At 40.8% G+C, this 21,108-nt stretch overlaps 1 protein-coding gene across 1 annotated transcript in view; it reads right to left on the bottom strand.

The window, feature by feature from the left end:
* Positions 1-21,108, bottom strand: part of LOC133419116 (testican-2-like) — a 74,816-nt gene that overhangs the window by 21,027 nt on the left and 32,681 nt on the right. The window contains exons 3-4 of the mRNA XM_061708128.1: positions 16,556-16,601; positions 4,809-4,923 (exon numbers count right to left, since the gene is read on the bottom strand). Of these exons, the coding sequence (XP_061564112.1) occupies positions 4,809-4,923; positions 16,556-16,601 (161 nt within the window). The remainder of the gene's footprint in view (positions 1-4,808; positions 4,924-16,555; positions 16,602-21,108) is intronic.

The raw sequence follows: 21,108 nt of genomic DNA, 5'->3' as shown, positions 1-21,108 counted from the left end.
TGCACGGCAATTCATTGGGCTGTCTCGTGATGCTAATGTCAATGCTGGATATCGTGAGCATGTTGCAACAGCGAACCCTAATGAGATGGAGTCGCTGCTTTCTTGTTATGCTTCAGGAGTCGGAAATGTTTATACTCAACCCTCAGATTGGCCCCCGCTGGACAGGCCCTGGCTCACTATCAGGGATGGTTTAAAGAAGCTTACACAGCTTATGGTGCGGGAGGCTGTATTGTTGGGCATAACAAATAGGTGGCAGGAGATGGAAATCCCCAAAGCAATTCGGGATCTAATGATTAAGACTAGTCCTGAGCAGTATCGAGCTTTAATGCTGACGCTGATGTTAAATACTACAGGTAAGCCGACTTCGGTGGTGATGACAATGATTAAAGATCTAGACAGTCTGGCTGACTGGGGAGCGGTAACACGCCCACAGGGGGATGCATCCCCACCAAGGTGGCGGCCCCAGCGGTTCCGGAAGGAACCAGCACGGGGGCCCTCTAGGATGGACGTTTGGGGCGCACTGATGAAGGCTGGGGTCCCCCGCGGTGACATTGACGGTCTGCCCACAGATGAGCTGCGGGAATTAGCTCGCAGAAAAGGGGTGAGAGTCTCCTGTGTGAGCACGGGATTAGCATCTGGCATGTCTCGGTTAACCTCCATGCTGGGGAGACTGCTGGAAGAGCAGCCCCTGTCAACCCGAGTTTCTCATCAGGCTGGATCCGTAGCTGAGGAGGAAAGCTCTGAACAGGATGAGGAAAGTGATGAAGAGTATCAGGTGTCTCGGGTTCAGAAGAAAAAGGCAGAAAAGGGAAAGAACAAAAACACAAAATCCAAAGTGAGACAGTACGAGATGTGGCCCGATTCACCAGACGAATATTACTAGGAATCCGGCCGAGCCCCAGCCACTAGAACTCAAAAATGGTCAGCTGATGACATATGCCCCCATGTCGCTGTTGATATATGTTGGAATAAGTCTGTACGAAACGTGGTAGCTCTAGTGGATACAGGGGCGGAGGCCACACTGGTTCATGGGAACCCTGATAAATTTACAGGGCCCACAGGGGTCACTTTATCAGGATTAGGAGGTAGCGAAGTAAAAGGAAAATTAGTGCAACTACCTCTGAAAATTGGGAAAATGCCTATTCGAAAATACTCAGTGATTATCACTCCCATTAGAGACAAACATCAACATTCTGGTGAGTGTAACATGGACGTTTGTGTGCATGCGTTTGTAACCCGTACTGATTACGGTGGTCAGTGTGATCTTGAGAAGTGGGCTGATCGATATCGAGCCCGGATGTTAAAGTTGATGATGGGTACTGCAGATAGGCCAGCTTTGGTATTGAATATTTGGGGCGCTCTGATTAAAGCTAGAGTCCCCTCGGTTGACATATGTCGCAGAAAAGTGATTAAAAGTCTCCTGTGTGAGCACTGGATTAGGTCCTTTTATTGTTTTGTTCCGTAGTTTCGTGGGAGATAATAATTGTTCAGTTTTTGTTGCAAAAGAAAAAAAAAACGCCTTTTTTTTTTTTTCTCCACGAAGTAAAAGTTGATCAAGCGGGCACTCCGAAGTACCCCCCCCCCTGACTGAGTTAGATTTAACAGGAACATTCAACAGTAGTTTGCAGGTCTGAATTTAATGTAGATTTCTTATGAACTAGTGTCCAAAGGGAAGGAAATCTGCACACTTGTCTGTATAAGATTGTGACGTAATCCACTAAGAGAAGTTGGGATTGAGTATTTGTGTCAGGAGTGACCAATGGTATTGTAGCTGTTTGCCCGTGATTAGAATCTTCTCAGACGTGGTTGTTAATGAATAAATGTATTCAAGTTACGTGAACACAATTGTAAAATTAGATAAGTGTCGTTAATTTTGCTCATGCCGAACTGTTAGTGAGTTTAAGTGAGTTATGAGCCAGGTTCTGCTCAAGGTCTCTTCCCTCCTAAAGGGGAGTTGCATTGTTTGTGTGATAGTTGCTCGGGGGTTTATGTTTGTGTTTGTGTTTGTGTTCGTGTTCTGGGTCTTTGGGAAGCGCCTAGAGACAACGGTTGTATCAGACGCTATATAAGTAAATTGAATTGAATTGGAAATTGAGTTAAAGGCTTGATTATAATACTTTTGGCTGTTAAAACATTGTTGCAGGGGCTGATTTAGACTTTTTGTATTATTCTGCAGCAGGAAAACTCTGGCATCACATGCCAGACTGGAACGCCTCGCTCTTGGTTAATTAAGAAGGAGGCGCAAATAAGATTAGGTGATATGATTGGACTAGAAGTGAAATGGATTCAACCGTTTTTGTTGTTGTTCTTGTTTTTGCTTGTTTTCTCAGTGTTCCAGTGCATCCTGACAGTTAAATTTGGTTTGTTTTGATGGTCACTGATTGCCCAGTGCGATGATGGAACATGCACTGTGATGTACACTGGAGAGCAGAACTGGGTGACGATCCCAGTTAGCAAATGTTGTTTGTGTGTAAACTAATCTTGTGTGTCTTATGAAGTTTTGTATGATGCAGGAGTGACCTGGTGGAAACTACTGATGGGAACCAGACCAACTGGAGATGGCTCTGAACTACGGGTTCCGCCTAAGACGTGGTGGTGCCGGATTCGGGGTCCTGTAAGCGCCACCGGTCGGGGTTCGGCTGAGGCTCGGGCGCGCATGGGTGTGGTGTGGACGGTGAGGATGCCAGTCCTGCCATCATGCCATCACACACGACGGAGAAGCGCATGGTGTGACACCCTCCTTGGAGGAGCTGGAGCTGTTCTGGGCGTGTCCAACGCTGTTGATGGGGGGATGACCGGAACCGTGTTGTCGAGTGCTGGGAGATCAACCTCAGGCGCCATCCATTCCCTTGGACAGGGGATGCTGAAGGTGACGAGGAGGAGGAAGACGAGGAGGAGGAAGACGACGAGGAAGAGGATGAGAAGAGACTGCCTGTATAATAAATGGAATGTTGTATTGTCTGATATGTCTAGTGAAGTGTTTGTGAACGTTTCTGATGCTATCAGTACTTCTGGATGTGGTTTGCGAACTGTGCATGCTGGATTGCAGCTGGACGAATTAAAGACCGGTACAGTTAAATGGGTCCAGATGAATGTGACTGATGCGCCAATCTGTAAGCTTTATGTTTTGCCAATAATAGCCAATAATGTGTATGATTTGAAAGCTTGTGATATGACAGATAAGGAGGTTGCCTGTATGACTAGGACTAGATATCACGATCACTATGTGAAAGGTTGCCGCAGACACCGTTCTCTGGATGTTTGAGGGACGTGAACACCTGGTACTGGAACAACCAGACCTTTAGACTTACAACATTTCACGTCAGAATACCATCTGACGGGGGTCCGATGGAAGGCACTGAGTTTGCCTTGGACTATCTCCCTGGACAGGTTCAGAGGCGCACTGAATCAGTCTACGGAGCTAGAACAAATTATTAAGTCCCATGGGTCTAACGTGTCCAGACTCCTCGTGTCGACCCTCATCACCGGTGGAGAGGTGGTACATGCCGCTAAGGTGATACAGCAGAATAGCGCACATCATTGGTGGGATATCTTTTCAGGAATGTCTGCAACACATGTGGCGCCTCCACTGTTAATATTGGTTGTTGTATTCTGTGTGCTTACTATGTGTAATAAAGTTTGCATGCCACTATATTCAAAATGCATGTAGATGGTACAGGACGTAGGGGAGAAGAGAAGGCACCTTTGATGATCACCATGGTAATTGATGTTTGTTTTTGAATTAAGGACGTTTCCAGGCCAAGAGGTGGAATGAGGGACGGAGTATGTTTGATGTCCTGGAATGCCCTTAATTCAACTTTTCATATTAATTATGCTCATGTGTTATACTTGTTTGTGAATCAGGACATCTTCAGGCCAGAGGTGGAATGAAGTGAGAAAAAATAAGTTTTGTGTCCTGAAGATGCCCTAGATTCTCAAAACACGGCCTTAGTTTTTAGTTAGCCGCGCACCTGCTGTTTATCATAGCAAATGCCTGTTTTTCTGTGAGGAAGGGCCTGGTTCGCACGGGATTTTGGGTCCCGTGGGAGCCGAAACTTGTTTTCAGAGCTTGCGGACTGGGGGGGCGAATAGGCCTTTTCCCCCCCTCCGCAAGGTGCTGAGGGAAAGGTATAAAAGACAGGGAAACCGGAAGTATAGCCAGAGTCGGCCGTGGGTACTGGCAAAACGCCCGGCGTTGGGTTTTTCCTTGGCTTATTCTTAACCGGACTGCCTTGGCTCTCCAGTTCCGTGTCGAGGTAAGAAGGCCTGTTTAACCCTTTCACCTGTGTGTGATGATTGCAACTGTGTTGATTGCCACTGTTTTGCGGGGGATAGCTTGTAGCGTAATCCTAGCAAACGAGTGATATTGTGTGTACTGCCGAGTTGTGGGAGGGGTAATTCGACACTTACCCTAACAAACGGGTAGTTTTGTGGATGTCTTCTATGTAATGCTTGCTTTTTTGCTAATAAATGTATTCATATCTTATAGCAAAGGCGAGTGTGTGTGTGATTCATTTTGGGTACAGCCGACCACTCTAGAACCTATTTGAGATTTCTCCCAAAACACATAGAATAGAAAGCATTCTTCTTTAAAACCATCTTCTTTGTTTTTGTATTTGCCATTGCCACGTTAAGTGTCATATAATGCATTTAACTTATACCTTAGTACACAATTTCAGTCCGCCTCATGTTTGGCTGCACGGAATGACAATAAAGTTGTGGAATCATTCCTCCCCACTCACAACTGTTAATATTCAACAGCACCTTTCACAAACGCCCTCTGAGTTTGAGAATGAAGCTCCTCCAACCTGTGCTCCAGTTTCTTGCGATTGACGCACATGGCCCTCTGGTAACCCTGAGCGACGCACACCTTATGGCGGCTGCACTTTACATTCAGGCATGGGTCTTTGGTGGTGTCAACGGCTGTGAAAACAAAAACAACAAGCACAACGAATGAGAGGGATTAGTTGAAGAAAAACGCAGACAACACTACTTCTGGCTGCTTTTTAGTTGCTTTTGACAAGGATTGTTTTCAAGCATATATATATATAGCAAGTATATGCAAAAACAGGAAAGCTGCAATCTTCTGTGCCGTACTGTGGAATCAAGTTCTGTGTTATCACACTGTTTGAAATTAAGTACAGCTCTCTCAAAACTCTTTTATACAAAGGTATGCAACAAAATCTTGAAATTCATGGTGAAAAAACAAGTCCAGCCCCGTGCATAAATAAATAAATTAATTTTGTAGTCTGTACTGCAAAGAATACTGGTGGAGCTGTCACTATTGAGGCAGCCCATCATCTATAGCGCTGGCTGCAGTCTTCATCTGCTGTCTCTGACAGCAAGGAAACCTGACAGCAATGACTGAGCATCTCCTTCTCTCGACTTGCCACGTCTCAGTTCCCTCATGTCAACTTATCACTGTCTCTCCCCAGCTCGCCTCACACAGAAGCACACACTCCATCTTCATCTCATGCATTCCCTGTTCTCTTTCCCCCCCTCCCTCTCGCTCCATCTTCAAAGAGCTGAATTGTTCAGTGCCAGCATCTTTCTCACTGATAGACTGAGATGGAAATAGCACTGTGTCCTCTACCTTCCTCTGCAGACGGTCAATGCAGTCAATCGGAAAGTGGATGTCGCACCTCTCCGGTCCACTTTTCCGCCTTGCTGGAAAAGCCTCTGATAACTCAGAGTCTCCAGATAAATTTAAGTGTGAGTGGCAGGTGGCAGGCGGTGTGAGAAATTTAAGCTGTGAAATCCTGAGTCAGCTCTAAGCAAATGCTTTGTCGTCAACACGGTCAACGGACGAGATGGCTGACAACAGATCCCTGCAAAGCCGGCCAAAAGTGATACTTTAAAGAGGGAGAAAAGTCCATAAAATTGACTTTTATGGAATCAGTGGTGTGCTTTTTGGTGCTTTTGCAGCATTAAAAAACACAAGACCAAGGTGACTGATGTATTCCTTTCCACAATGTACTATTTATCACGGCTGGTATGTGGATGGCTTGTGTAATTATTTATTTGTTAGGATAGCAAGCCGACTTTTAAAAATTATATAGTATTCTTCGCAACTTTAATAAATAATTGCATGGCATCTTACTTGAAACATCTTGAGTGGTATCACCTCCTTCGCAAAAATGCAAAAAAATATGCACCTTGTTTGAGAATACTGGGGTCAAATGATCAACTTGGTTATAAAATATATCAATTTTTGTGAAGAAGAATGAAAATATTTGCAGGCTGCGCTCAAGTATCACCAAGCATCATCAGTAACCCTTGCTAAGCTATCATACCGCCATCATTAAAACAATACTGACTCGCAAGAAGCTTTTATAGGCGTTTGATTGAGAGAGTACATTAATCCTGCAAAATAGAACCCATGGGTGAACAACAAGTAATAATGATTTCATTTGAAGGCTTTGGGGATGGAGTGCTTGCTGATGAAACTGTGTTGTAACATACAGAGTGATGAGGTCTCATGTGGGTATGTACAAACTTGCAGAGCATAAATTAAGTAATTCAAGATGTTAAGGGAGGAGAAAAACGCTCTGCGTTTTAGATCTGTTCTATAAAAATAACAGGAATGGTATTGTGTCTGCTGTCAATCTTAAACTGAATTACAAATCAATTTGTCTAAATTCTACTTGTAAAGATTTTATTAATTCCAGACAGCAATTGTAGCTCAGCCAAGACACTCAGAGACAGATCACTAAACTCACCATGCTATTTATGGTACACTTGTTTTGCACGATTCTATTGATTTAAGACCTAAAACCTCCCAGAATGACACATTACATACAGGCCTTCTTTATCGTGTTTCACTATTCAGGTTTAACAAGGCTTTTCTCTGATGTAACCCACGACAGCCACTTTATATTAACATGTCTAACATTGCATTTTGTTCATTTAGATTATAGTAATGGGACTTAACCTTTTGCTGGGGAGATTAACCTCTTAAAAACACACCTATTTACAACACAATCATTCATTTACACAATAACCATGAGTGTGCGAGTGACAGGCGTCATAACAACTCTTCGGAAAGCTGTGGATGATGTAACGGGAGGGTTTCTGTTTATTCAGTCTATGACAGGGGTCGGCAACCCAAAATGTTGAAAGAACCATATTGGACCAAAAACACAAAAAACAAATATGTCTGGAGCCGCAAAAAATTAAAAGTCTAGTATAAGAATGAAGGCAAATGGCGGAGGCGAAATGTCGAGAAAAAAGTCGAAATGTTGAGAAAAAAAATCGAAATGTCGAGAAAAAAGTAAAAATGTCGAGGAAATAGTAAGAATTTCAAGAAAAAAGTCGAAATGTTGAGAAAAAAGTCAAAATGTTGAGGAAATAGTCAGAATTTCAAGAAAAAAGTTGAAATGTCGAGAAAAAAGTCGAAATTTCGAGATTAATGTTGAAGTACAATCTCGAAAAAAAGTCGAAATGTCAAGAAAAAAGTCAAAATTTCGAGAAAAAAGTTGAAATGTTGAGAAAAAAATCGAAATGTCGAGATTAATGTTGAAGTACAATCTCGAGAAAAAAATCTAAATTTCGAGAAAAAAGTCAAAATGTCGAGAAAAAAGTCGAAATGTCGAGATTAAAAAAGGAAAGGAAAAAGGAAGAAAAAAAGAGAAAAATAGAAAAAAGAAAAAAAGAAAAAGAAAGAAAGAGGAAAAAAAGGTCAAACATTTTAGAAAAAGCTCCAAGGAGCCACTAGGGCGGCACTAAAGAGCCGCATGCGGCTCTGGAGCCGCGGGTTGCCGACCCCTGGTCTATGAGAAGGAACTGTAATCTATATACAGTATGCATGTTTAAAATTTAAAAAAAAAATCAACCTCTAGACCTCTGAATAGTATTCTAAAATGTCACTTTGTGAATGCATTTTTAACTCAAACAACAATATTTTCACAACCTTAACTTGGTAGTTTTGATTTGAAACCCCAATCAGTTAGTTCTGAGGTCTGAACCTGTCCAGGACACCCTAAGCAACTTAGTTAGATAAGTCTCAAAGTCCTCCATTTCAGGGCATAAGGAGAGCTTTCTGTTTTATGAAAGCTATAGTATACACTATAGTAATATTAAACACTTCTCTTGATGTTTTCTTTGATATGAAATTGCTCATGTGAGCCAAATCTCCATTAAATTGTTTAGGCCTGAGATGTAATATCTCCTCTTGCTTGCAAAGGGGTTGGTATAGAAAACATTGTTATTGGTCAAATTCAACCGTATGATCAAATTATCTGTGAAATATTGTGAAAGTGATATGTGCTCATTCATGATGCAGCAGGCAGGTCAAACAGCGGTTTAGCAGAGAACGATTGAACACCGACATGAGAAAGATGATCTGGTGGTTGAAATGCTGAGCTGGAGTAATGAGTCTTACATTGGGTTGGACAATCCCCTGACCTTTTATCAAATCTCATATTTTTTTCAAATCATACCTTACAATATTGATTTACCACTACTCTGTTCCCATGGAAATAAAACTGGGTGAATAGATTCACATGGCGGTGCACAACTCTTTCTTTACATAAAAAAAAGGTACTCAGCCGGAATACTTTCACCATTCCTACACGCTGAAAATAAAAGCAGAACTTGATTTCATTTCATGTTTTTAAAGTGTTTTCCCTTTACTTATACTGGTGTGGTTCAATTTGTGCTGAATCCTCCACTGAGCGCAGGACCTTATAGCTGGAAAAGAGAATCAATAAAAACCTCCCAACAGCCATTTGTTTTCCATTTAACAAAGTAGCTTAGTGGTTGTTGGCTAAAGCTGAACCCGGACTTCCAAGCATTTGGGGGGGGGGGGGGCAATTGGAGATCTAAAATGGTCAAGTATGAGAGAGACAGGCCCATTCGTCTGTCCACTTGGACGAGTCTGTGAGGTTCTTCGATTCAAGTGGTCAATTTTCACTGATAATACTATACATGTATAACCAAAAGCAAAAATTGATTGTTTCAGAGGAATTGAAGGAAAAAAGTATAAATTAAAACCCAAAAGAATCTGATGACAAATTGATGGAAAGCTGGCACGGTTAAAACTGCCATAGATTTCGTGCTTTGTTTGTGGTTTTTTTTTGTTGCAGATTTCCAGTGCTTGACGTGTGTCTCCGTGTGTTCCTGCTTCCTGGATTGGCAGTGGATGTCGTCACCCCCCCCCCCCCCCCCCCCCCCCAAAAAAAAAAAAAAACAAAAAAAAAAAAAACACTGGGTTTGTATGTGTATATTTATGTATGTGTACGCATATGTGTGCGTATATATATGTATATATATTAAATATAGTAATAATGCACATATATACACTTTTGGTCTCTACCGTCATGGTATCAATCAATAATATGTGTGCAGACAAGGTAAGAAAAAAAAAAGAAAAAAAAAAAAAAAAAAAAACTGCCATAGATACAGTCTGCTCGGCAACAAGTGGACTAACGTCACATGTAATATCTGAAGGTGATACACGCGGCTTCGCTCATGGATTAAACATGAATCAGCCAGAAGGTTAAATATCTGGGGGGGCTGGGTAACATACACAAGATTACACCATCTGTTCTCAACATCAATCCCTCCTCCTTTACCCTTTCCTTTCCGGTTCTGTATGCTATCCGTGTCTGCCTGTCTTAAAAGTGTTAAAACTGTAAAACCCCTGGAGTTCGAGTGCATAATATTCCATTCCCAATATTCCTGGGTGTCCTTGTCTGTTCTCTAAGCCCATTTTATTTGGCGGTGATAACACATTCCCAGGACAACCGAGGAGAGAAATTGTTTTGACTTCCTTTTCCAGGATAAAAAACTGAGAAGTGGCACTCTGTTTCGCTCCTGCCCCACTTTCCTCTTTATCGTGTATAGATTTGGGCTGCTGTTCCTGAGATTACTTAGATTTGGAAAGCTCAGTCAGCTGCTCCCACATGTAACACAATAGATGTTCAAAAAGACCCTGCTGAAATCCCTTGAAGCAGGAAGAGAAACATTTTCATTTCAGAATTCAGTGTTTTAACTTTTAAAAAAAAGGTAAAAGGAAACCTTACAGTGTAAGTCAGTTTGTCACATTATTTCATACAATTTGTAAGAATATTCAAGTCACAATGGTGTCTAATTGTTTTGTCTTTAAAAAGAAGATGCCATGTAGTAATAATGGCAAATTTATCTACGTGAGATTATAGTGTTAATAAATGAATGAGTCAAACAGTGTTAGTGCGTTTGAGGGCTAGTTTTTCAAACCATCGCTTCTCCAGTTCAATGCCACCAGCATAAAGTGTACGACGCCAGCTGCTACGGTTTTCAGCCATCCTTTCCCAGCTAGATGTATCGACATTTAACGCTTTCATATCGCGTTTCGCGACATCCTTGAAGCGAAGAAGTGGACGTCCTCTCCTTCGCACACCCTCACAAAGCTCGCCGTAGAGGATGCACTTGGGCAACCGGTAGTCTGGCATTCTGTGCAGGTGACCAAGCCAACGGAGCCTTCTGATCTTCAGAGTTTGGAAGAGAGATTTGCTGCCAGCCCGTTTCAAAATATCTTCGTTCGTGACCCTGTCCTGCCACTTAATTCCCTGTATGTGCCTTAGGCAACGCATATGGAAGGAGTTCAGCCTTTGTTCTTGACGGGCATATGTTGTCCATGTTTCCGCACCATATAACATTATATGCATATATATCATTATACTAAGAACGCAGGATTCATAAATGCGGCACTTAGTTCGTTCCGTGAGATAATTGTTCTGCCAAGCTCTAGCTCTAAGGCGGTTGAATGTAGTCGCAGCTTTACTGATGCGGATTTCGATTTCTTTGTCCATTGAGAGATCGCTACAGATTGTTGAGCCGAGATAGGTAAAGTGGTTTACACAGTCCAGTGCTTTATCATCAACAGTAACTTCTGTGTCATATGGGGATCCCGTTTGGTGCATAACTACTGTCTTCTTTGTGCTGATAATCAATGCGAAGTCTGAACAAGCATTTTTTTTCATAAATCCTGCCTCAATCCTGCCTCATGCTCCTTTAAGTCACATTAGTGGTAACCTTTCTTTCTTCAGCGACCCTCAAACTCTGAAGCCTATCGAGTTTCAGCTGATGTCTCAATCGCCACACTTTCAACTCCGGGGCAGTTCCTGAAGTCTACTGTTGGCTCCTTTGTACCGTCCAGGGCTTGAAACTACAGGAGTCTCTGCTGTCTCGTTGAATTTGCGATGAAGAGGGCTCTGATCAATTAGGTCTGCAGAATTAGTCCCAGAGGGAGTTTTGATGGGGGATGAAATCAATGGAATTCAAATGAACGTCGCCCACACTAAAGCAAGCGAGGCATTTTCCTGAGTTTTCATTAATTATTCCTCCTGTTGTGAGAGGAGATAACTGGGATAACCTCTGAAGCTGCTGCTTTTCACATTTTCCACATTTTCTAGCTTTAAGGCAGTGTGGGTGTGGAGCTGCACCCGACCTCCAGCGCTCCCTCCTTGCAGCAGGAACACACTCGTGAGGGTCTGTTAATTGGGAACAGTATATGTGAATTGCACATATACAGGCTAATCTGTGAAACGAATCATGGTGCACTTCATTAGCTCAGCCCTTTCAAAGAGGTATGCCCAAAACTGCATGAAGATTGCATTTCTTTAGCTGAAAAAAACACAGGAACTAACATAACTGCGGCCAAACTGGAGGCACTAAATGAACCACTTATGGAGAGCCTTTCACTTATATTAAGTTGATCTTGAATATCTCTATATATAATATTTTTCTTTTTGCACAGCACAAAACTGAAACACATCCTTAGCATTACCATATCAAAGACTATGCAATCTGTTGCTCATTTGCTTTCCTAACGTTTTTTTTTTTGCATTTTTGAAGAAGAGATGTGGTGCATTGTGGGAGTTGGAAACGTCGTACTCAATATTCCGATTGTGTGAACGAGTTGTTTGCTCCTCTGGATAACAAACACGAAAGAAAAAAACCCAACAAATCTCTCTGAAAAGAATTTCTAAAGATCTTGTCAGCTTTTTCTTTTGCATTCGGGCCAAGGCTTCTGGTTTTGTGTGTACCTGCTTTGGTTCTGATAAGCAACAAAGAGCCAGTTTCGTCCAGTATTTCATTTCTACAGTTCCACACGGCTGATCTGCTCCCACCTCAACCAGTCTTCTCCCAGGAGAAGATAACCAGCCACTCTGATCATCCAGTGCCGCTCCTGCACCCGGTGAACTGATGCCATAGGAACTAGGAATGGGCGATATTTTACCGTTCACGATAAACCGTCCAAAAAATTCCCCACAATAAGAATTTGTCATCTCGCGGTAAAAACGATAAATTCCCGTTGATGATGTTTTGTGTAAAACTGATTTATGGAAGGAAGGAAGGAAGGAAGGAAGGAAGGAAGGAAGGAAGGAAGGAAGGAAGGAAGGAAGGAAGGAAGGAAGGAAGGAAGGAAGGAAGGAAGGAAGGAAGGAAGGAAGGAAAGAAGGAACGAAGGAAGGAAGGAAGGAAGGAAGGAAGGAAGGAAGGAAGGAAGGAAGGAAGGAAGGAAGGAAGGAAGGAAGGAAGGAAGGAAAGAAGGAAGGAAGGAAGGAACGAAGGAGCCAGAAAGAAAGAAAGAAATGGGCCAAAAAGAAAGAAAGAAATGGGCCAAAAAGAAAGAAAGAAAGAAAGAAAGAAAGAAAGAAAGAAAGAAAGAAAGAAAGAAAGAAAGAAAGAAAGAAAGAAAGAAAGAAAGAAAGAAAGAAAAATTCTCATTGATGACGTTTTGTGTAAAGCTGATTTATGGTTCTGAGTTAAATCAACGCGGAAGGAAGGAAGGAAGGAAGGAAGGAAGGAAGGAAGGAAGGAAGGAAGGAAGGAAGGAAGGAAGGAAGGAAGGAAGGAAGGAAGGAAGGAAGGAAGGAACGAAGGAGCCAGAAAGAAAGAAAGAAATGGGCCAAAAAGAAAGAAAGAAATGAGCCAAAAAGAAAGAAAGAAAGAAAGAAAGAAAGAAAGAAAGAAAGAAAGAAAGAAAGAAAGAAAGAAAGAAAGAAAGAAAGAAAGAAAGAAAGAAAGAAAGAAAGAAAGAAAGAAAAATTCTCATTGATGAGGTTTTTGTGTAACAAACATGGCGGATCTGAGAGCGAGATAGATTTATAGTTACAAAGGTGGAGTTGAATTGGTATTTTTTTTATCGTCATTATTATCGTCATCGGGATAAATGCCAGAAATTATCGTGATACATTTTTTAGTCCATACCGCCCAGCCCTAATAGGAACCACTCACCGCTCAAAACAGGCACCGCTAAAACACAAGACCTGGACTTCAGAAGATGATGGTGAAGCTGTCACCCCTTATGGAGAACGTGTTCTGTTCTCTGCACAGTCCAGTAACAGCGCTGGGCAGCTCCTCCACTGACTAACGGCATCACCCACTGTGGGTGAAAGAGAAGAGCCGCAGGGCCCGGCTCCCTGCTGCAGTCACACTATTGAGCCAAGCCTGCAGCCAGCAGCCCCAACAGAGCGGCTGTGCAATATCCCCACTCACATGTGAAAAGATGACTTTATGCAGCATTTAGATGATTTAATTTCTGAAACAGCACATCTCAGTGTAAGTGCTCCTCATTCCACCATAATCCATCTCACCTCCCATTTCAGTCGCTAGTGAAATGTTTCTTTTTTTCTAACATTTACATAGTAGATTTTTATATCTATTTATGATAGAAATTACTAGTGTTGTCCCGATCGATCAGCCGCCCGATCGATCGGGCCCGATCACGGCATTTTCAAAACATCGGTATCGGCCAAAAAAGTATCGGGACACACCTAGTTATTAATGTTTTTAATATATATTAAATAGTTTTATATATCGTTGGCTGTATATATCGGCGGCTGGAAGTGACGAATTAAGCGAAACTAACATGGTTTACATGTTTGAATTGTGAAATGTTGCATTAAGCCAAAAAGTATTTTAATTTTCTTGTGTTTGTGAGTTTGACTGGATGTCATTCAACTACCTCTTTTGAAGTTAAATTTATCTATTTGTGTTATTGCACTATTCTGCACTTTTTGTTTTAGTTTACAATTTCATGCTTTTACATTTTGTGGCACCAGTGCTGATAAGCTTTGTTGAAATATATGTCCATGTTGTTCTCCAATGGACAAGAAAAGAAACTTGGGATAATTTGAGTTTTAGTCCTCTTTTTTTTTTTTTTATTCATTGCCAAAATGTATCTGATCGGGAAAAAGTATCGGGAGCTAAAAAAAGTGATCGGATCGGGAAAAATCGGGATCGGCAGATACTCAAACTCAAGTGATCAGGATCGGATCGGGAGCTAAAAAATCCTGATCAGGACAACCCTAGAAATTACCTTTCAGTGTTAAGTCAATTGTTATTGCTGCTTAGCAATAAATATCCCCACTATGAGATGAATATCAGCAAAGCGTTATCTAACCTAATCTTTGAGGAAAAACAGGTTTTTGTTGTTGTCTCCACGGAGGACCGACGTCACAACTTACAGGACTTAGCAGATCTCCTGCTGTGACCATCTTGTTGCATCTTCCAACCATCCTCTGAAGTCAGTGTGACTGAAGTGTGTTGTTGTGATAAATCTTATCATATATATTGTGAAACACCAGGAGGTAACAAGAACTGGTGTGTGTGTGTGTGTGTGTGTGTGTGTGTGTGTGTGTGTGTGTGTGTGTGTGTGTGTGTGTGTGTGTGTGTGTGTGTGTGTGTGTGACAGAAGGAAGGAAAGGCGAACATGAGCCTCTCCTTCGTGGGGACAACACGACTGGGGACAGTTCTCTGGGGGACTTTTATCTACTATCAGTCAACAAACTTGCTCTGGTTTGGCTCTTTTCTTTTTCTAAAGCTACAACACTCAAACAATATTCCCTCAAATAGGTTATATTGCAAAGGAAGTCAGATTTCGCCATTTAAGGTTATGTATAGCAGTGTTGCATGTGGCGCAAAATCCGAAGGGAGCATTAAAGTTTAAATCAAACATGGGTAAAGTACGACAATCCTATCAATTATGTGGACACAGAAGCAGAGATGGAAGTGAAGTGAATCTGCAAGCAGCATTTGTTTGTTTGAATGAGGGGAACGTGACTCGTTTAATCTCCAGCTTTCACAGTTCCCATGTTTGGACGACTTAGGCCTGTGTTGAAAAAATCGATTTTCCCAATTCTAAATCGATTCTCATATTAATTCCTAAAAATCGATTCATATGTCTAAAGATCGATTTTTTTTTCTTTCTTTTATTTATTTATGTATTTTTTTTTTCATCATTACATTACAACTTTTGGTTATTTTTTTGTTTATCCCCAAAAAAGGAATGTTTTGTTGGACACGAGCATAACTGGTGCCATGTTTTTGCCTTTAAACATGTTTAAAGGTATGAAAACATTAAAGTGTTAGGTTATAATTGCATACATTGTCTATATTTCATTACTTTATATACTGCCTTGGGGTTACATTTGCAAAAAATGCTAAAAACCAAAGGCTCAAAAATTAAAAACCAAAATAGACCCAAAATGGAACAAATAAAAACGGAATGTGGGAAAAAATAAAACCGATTTCATCCGTCTCTGTTTCCTCCCTGGATCTGTTTGGTAATTCTGACCCACATGATGTTTCTGAAAGCAGTTCTTTCAGCATTCTGGGAGCTGATTGGTCCTTACAGCATCATTAGCTGCCAATACTTGCTGTTGAATCTCAATATTATACTAGTAGTAATATTTTGCATAACTACAGTCATATCATTCATGCAACAGCTCAAAAAACAGTTGTAATAACACTAACCCAAATCAATATCGGAATCGAATCGAATCGGATCGAATCAAATCTTGATAATCGATTCTGAATCTTAAGAATCGGAATCGAATCGATTCTTGACATTTGAATCGATCCCCAGCCCTACATCGAATGTCTTCCTCTTTTGTAAGCTGCTTTGGACAAAAGCGTCTGTAAAATGACCAGTAAGCATAGGAAATGTTTGACTGTATGTTTGACCCTTTATCTTGAATCCACAAGAAAGGTGTTTACCTGAAATATCGCAGAAGTGAAGTCTATCTTCGAGTGGTTTCTGTTCCTCCCACACACAGCTGACTTTTCTGAAAGATTTTTTTTTTTCTCATCGAGGAACAGAACCCCGTGGAGGGAAACGGAGCCTGGTGGGAGTTCTGACTCGAGCCCTCAGCAACAAAAGCAATTACAGCAGGCTTTTCATAATAATGGATCCAACTGCAAGGCTCAACCTCTACCTTCCCGACTCTCGAGCTGCGTTCTCACCCTCCACAAGCTCCGACACCTTCAACAAGTTCACCATAAGCTGAATGGCCTTCAACTAAGAGAAGTAAGCACTTCAATAATGTTTGTCGTGCAACTTTATCGCCTTGAGCTAATGGACAAAGGTAAACAGCACTTTAAGGGTGTTTTTCTTTCGAAAGTATTGAGCCTTTGTTATAGTCTTTGCAAAGCATTTCAATGTATAATATTATAGTTTGCACTTAATCTGAGTTTGGGAAATAAAAAACAACTTCAGATGAAAATGCTAATTCATCCTGCACCCAAAGATGATCTTTTGTAGTAAAATAAATAACATTGTGTGACTTACTTTCATCAGAACCAATGCTGTCTTCTGTGTTTTTGATGTAGTCATCCTGGAGAAAAAAATATAAACATATATTCTTGTTAACAGATTTAATTATTAGTTAACACGGTATATGAAGTCTGCACTTCCACTCATGCTCACTTAAAATTACAAAGAGCAAATATCATCATGAAAGACAAGAGAAAAGCAAAATCTGACATGAATGCCATTTAGGATTAACTTATTTGGCCCTCAAATATATTCAGTTCTCAACTTAAAGAGAGAGCTGGAAGCAATATGATAATAGACAAAAATAATTAGTGATTTCTGAAAGACCGAGTTACATTTAAACTGAGCACCTTATTTTCAGTACACTAAATGGATTTAAAAAGAACCGTCTCTGTACACTCTATTCACTGTTTTTTTTACACGTTCACCACTACACAGCCCATCGTGGATGCAACATGAGCCCAGCTATGACAAAGAAGTTGGGTTTTGTCAGGAACGCTGAACTTGTGGTTGTAAATTTATTGAGCATCTAACAAAATGCTTTTGGAATCTTTAATTTGAACCGCCTCTCATATGACGTGGTGGGCAGGGAGACGACCAATCAGAGCAGAGAGGGCATGCTCAAGGTTTCATTTGAACACTCCAGTGACATGAGCTGTTTTTCCATTGTTACTTTGACAAAGCACTTATGCGATAGTTTGAAATGTCAGGATTAAACTGCGAAACAACTCTGTTTCCATTAAGGTACTTTGCGTGACAAAGTGGTCCTTGTGCAACGAGTCCTTACAAGAATAAAGACGACGAATGTCCAGAGCCTTGTTAATTTTGGCAGGTTCATTTTTCTTTCTGCAACCAGTACCGCTGTGAGTGGAGGTTAATAATACACAAGTGCATAAAGAATTAGTGAACGCTAAACTTTAGGATGACTTCTGCAACTTTTTTTTTTTTTTTCACTTTAGTTTTTATTTCAATTTTTTCCTTTACAAAGGATGACTTCTGCAACTTTTGACGCATTATGTGAGACAACAACTTCTCTCCTCCTGCTGCATCTATTCCTGCAAAAAAGTCAATGTGACTCATTTAAGTACATCTTTTTAGTACATCATGCATGGATGCAAAAAAGTTTTCCATAGCAGCTTTGCAGAATAGTCTTTTTTTAGTCATTTGAAAAAGACATCTCATGCAAGCTTAAATCTTTAGTTTTTCCAAAGTGACATTTCAATTAGACGTTTTTTTTTGTAATTCTAGTTTGTGCATCTCCAGGGTAACGTAAATGTTCCTATTAACACTCAGAGTTAACACTCAGTGGAGGTGCACAAGTATTTTCTAACATTTTACATTAGTGCGCCAAGAGTTGAGTTATCTAATAGTATTCATGCGGCTGAAAAAATGACTAATGTTTACTGGTGACAGTTTAATCATTATTGCCGAGGGGATAATCAGATCCAGAGCAGAAGCTGCAGCTGAAATGCCTTCTGAAAAAAGTTTATTGTTGTTCATTTCACTCAGATGCTGTAACAAAAAAAAGATTTAGTGCAGCAAAGTAATTTACAGTATGATAGAGAAAAGCTTTGACAGCATTGTTTTTTTAATTATGTAATAACTTGATCGATGAGATTCCTCTAGAAAGCTGCTCATTTGTCAAATCAACCCTCTGCTTTCTGCGTGTGTCGATCCATGAATGCAGCTGCGGCAGTTCTGATACGTGTCATGGGGAAAGTGATATACAGACGTCGTTATCGTGCTCTTTTAAATGTTCCTGCCGATGGCATAATGATGACATTATCCTTGTCAGGTTGTTGTACGTTTAACATAAACTTCCAGTTGAATTCTCCCCCACTGTGATGAACTAATCCTCCTCGTAGCATCACCGCCCAGCTCCATGCTGCTGCATTATTTTCTATATTTATCAGCTCATTATTTTGTCACAGCAGCTCTTGTGTTGCTGTGACGACCACCCCCCCCCCCCGGCCCACCCCCCGCGGGGGGGTGAATGCACTATTACTGTATTGTATTTTCCTGCTCTTTTTTTTTCTGATTTAGTTTTGATTGTGCTGGAAAATGTAGACAAACGCTTTTATAATGATTTATTTGTTTAAAGAATTGATTGATGAGGTGACTGTTCTGATCAGGGAAGAAGAACATTGGATCTAAAAGTATTTTTGGACCCACAGATGAGCAGCTATACAGCTAAAGCACAGCTATTTATCAGCCAGCGTGCAGCGCGCCATCATGGATCCAGACACAGCAGGCTGTTTCCCAATAAAAGATTTGTTTTGGAGGTGACTTTGACTTTCAGGGTCCCTAGACTCTGGACAACTTTATATTCCTTTGTGGGGGCGTTCACAGACAGCTGCAGACACCACAGATGTATAGTTGCTGCTGTAGCATTTTGTAGTCCTTTTGCACATGGATGTGTGTTAGATCCCTCTTCTTAGATTATATGCATAATTCACATTTCAAGTGATCTTAGTATCTATAGCTCTCAGAGTTGTGCTCAGTCTAGAGAGCATAAACAAGTGAGGAAAGTGGATCTTGAGTTTTGTTTATTTCCCATGGTCAAGAATAAACTGTCAAACTTGTCTTTGCTTTTTGCAGAAGCAGCATCTAAAGTAAACGACACAGGGCGAGACTAACACTTCGCACACTAACCCTGCGTTTTAAGGGATCGTCTCTGGTGGGCACTGCGCTGGAACAATGAAAATTCTTGTTGCATCCGCTCTGACCTATTTCTCTGTGTTTCGGGACAGAGAAGATCAACTGAAGAGCAGATATTACTCGGCACAGGGCCCGGCGAGGACCCAGAGGATACGGTTTGATCAGCTAAGCTCAGACGTTTTTTGGCCAAAGGGATACAAAGACTGGGCTCTGAAGTCAAGCTGAACAAGTGCAGCTGACGGCTGCTTGCATACTGTGCAAGGTGAGGAGCTCGAAGGAAAGTTCTTGTGCTTTTACCTGTTTTTCCTCACAGTTATCGGAATAAAAGAGAAACGTTTGCTTTTATTACTTCTATTTTATTTCATTATTACTGAACCTACTTTGAGTACTTTCTATAGTGTTTATATTACAGTAGCATATTTACAGAGCTTCAAAGCCCATTTATCTCTACTACAGCATTTATACCGTATTATTAGGGGTGGGCAAAAATATCGATATGGCAATATATCGCGATACTTTTCCAGCTGATTCAATATCGATATTCAAAATTTGAATATCGATTTTTTATTTATTTTTTTTTATTCCCGATTTTTTTCCCATTATATCACCCAGGCCAGTGCTCCTACCTAAGTGACAGTCCTGGGCATTGCCACTCTCTACCAACCCTGGGAGGGCCCTGCACTGAGCTCAGGTTTTATTTCACGTTTTATTTCATTTTATAATTTATTTTTTATATAACACAATTGCCTGTCCTTAAAAAATGAAAAATAATGGACAGAGGTTTATTTATTTATGGATTTATATCTATACTGACTGATCACTGTGCCTGTCCTTGGTTTTAGTACCATCTTTCTTGTGTTTATTATCATTTGCCACATAATTAAAGCAACCTCATACTAAATTTAATGTTAATTTCATATGATGTAAATAATATGAAAAACATATACAAATAAGTTGTTACTTTAGCTTACAGTTATAATAAAACATTGTTTTGACTCAGTTTGTCCCATGAATTGTCACTATAATCTGATGAACGTGCAACTCGGATTTTAAGATCCATCACTATCATCTGATGTACATATATACAACTTGGATTTTAAGATGTGTAATGCATTTTTAAATTTTTCGGTGAACTATGTAGAATATAATAATCGGGATATCGCAATGTGTATCGTATCGTGGCTCAAGTATCGTGATGCGTATTGTATCGTGAGGTCCTTCCCAATACCCACCCCTACGTATTATATTGTTCTTTTTGGTATGTTTTAGGGCTTTAAACATGCTTATCCCTCACTTGTTACACAGGTGACAACACCATTTTAAAAGAAGTGACAAAGCAAAGACAGACAGTGCAAAAGGAGACACTGACCTCAACTTCCTGCAGCAGAGCCGGGCAGCAGTGAGGGAAAAAGAAAACAATCATTGTTAGACATAAAAAAAAAGAAGAAAAAAAAACACTCAACTGATTTAATTTTCCTACCAATCAGGATGCAAAGAGTGGGTAGGCTTATTGCAGTTACGGCAGCAGTAAAACTGTCAGCCCTTAATGCGCACTGATTGTAAATACATGCCGCAGTCTGGCTCCTCTCGAGGGGCAACATAAGACATTCACAGAGGATTATGAGCGCCTATTAACCAAGGATGATCAGCTGCAACTTCTGTGAGCTGGCAGGGGTCCTATTCTCTGGCTGTGTTTACATGCCAAACAAAAAACAGCCTCCTGCCAGCGCACAAGTTATGGCTAAGCCATGACGTAGAGCGTCATCGCTGCGAGAACAAAGGGAAAACTGGTATCTTTAAAGTCAACAGAGAAGCCATCTCCATGTTTTTTTCTTTTTTAACAACTGCAGCACGCACAGCAACTGCTAAGCTCAGTATTGACTATACAGACAGATATAGCTTCTGTAAAG

The sequence above is a fragment of the Cololabis saira genome, chromosome 19, assembly GCF_033807715.1.
Source record: "Cololabis saira isolate AMF1-May2022 chromosome 19, fColSai1.1, whole genome shotgun sequence".
Lineage (NCBI taxonomy): Eukaryota > Metazoa > Chordata > Actinopteri > Beloniformes > Belonidae > Cololabis > Cololabis saira.
The sequence above is the reverse complement of the archived record's forward strand: the minus strand, read 5'-3'. Positions and strand labels throughout refer to the sequence as shown.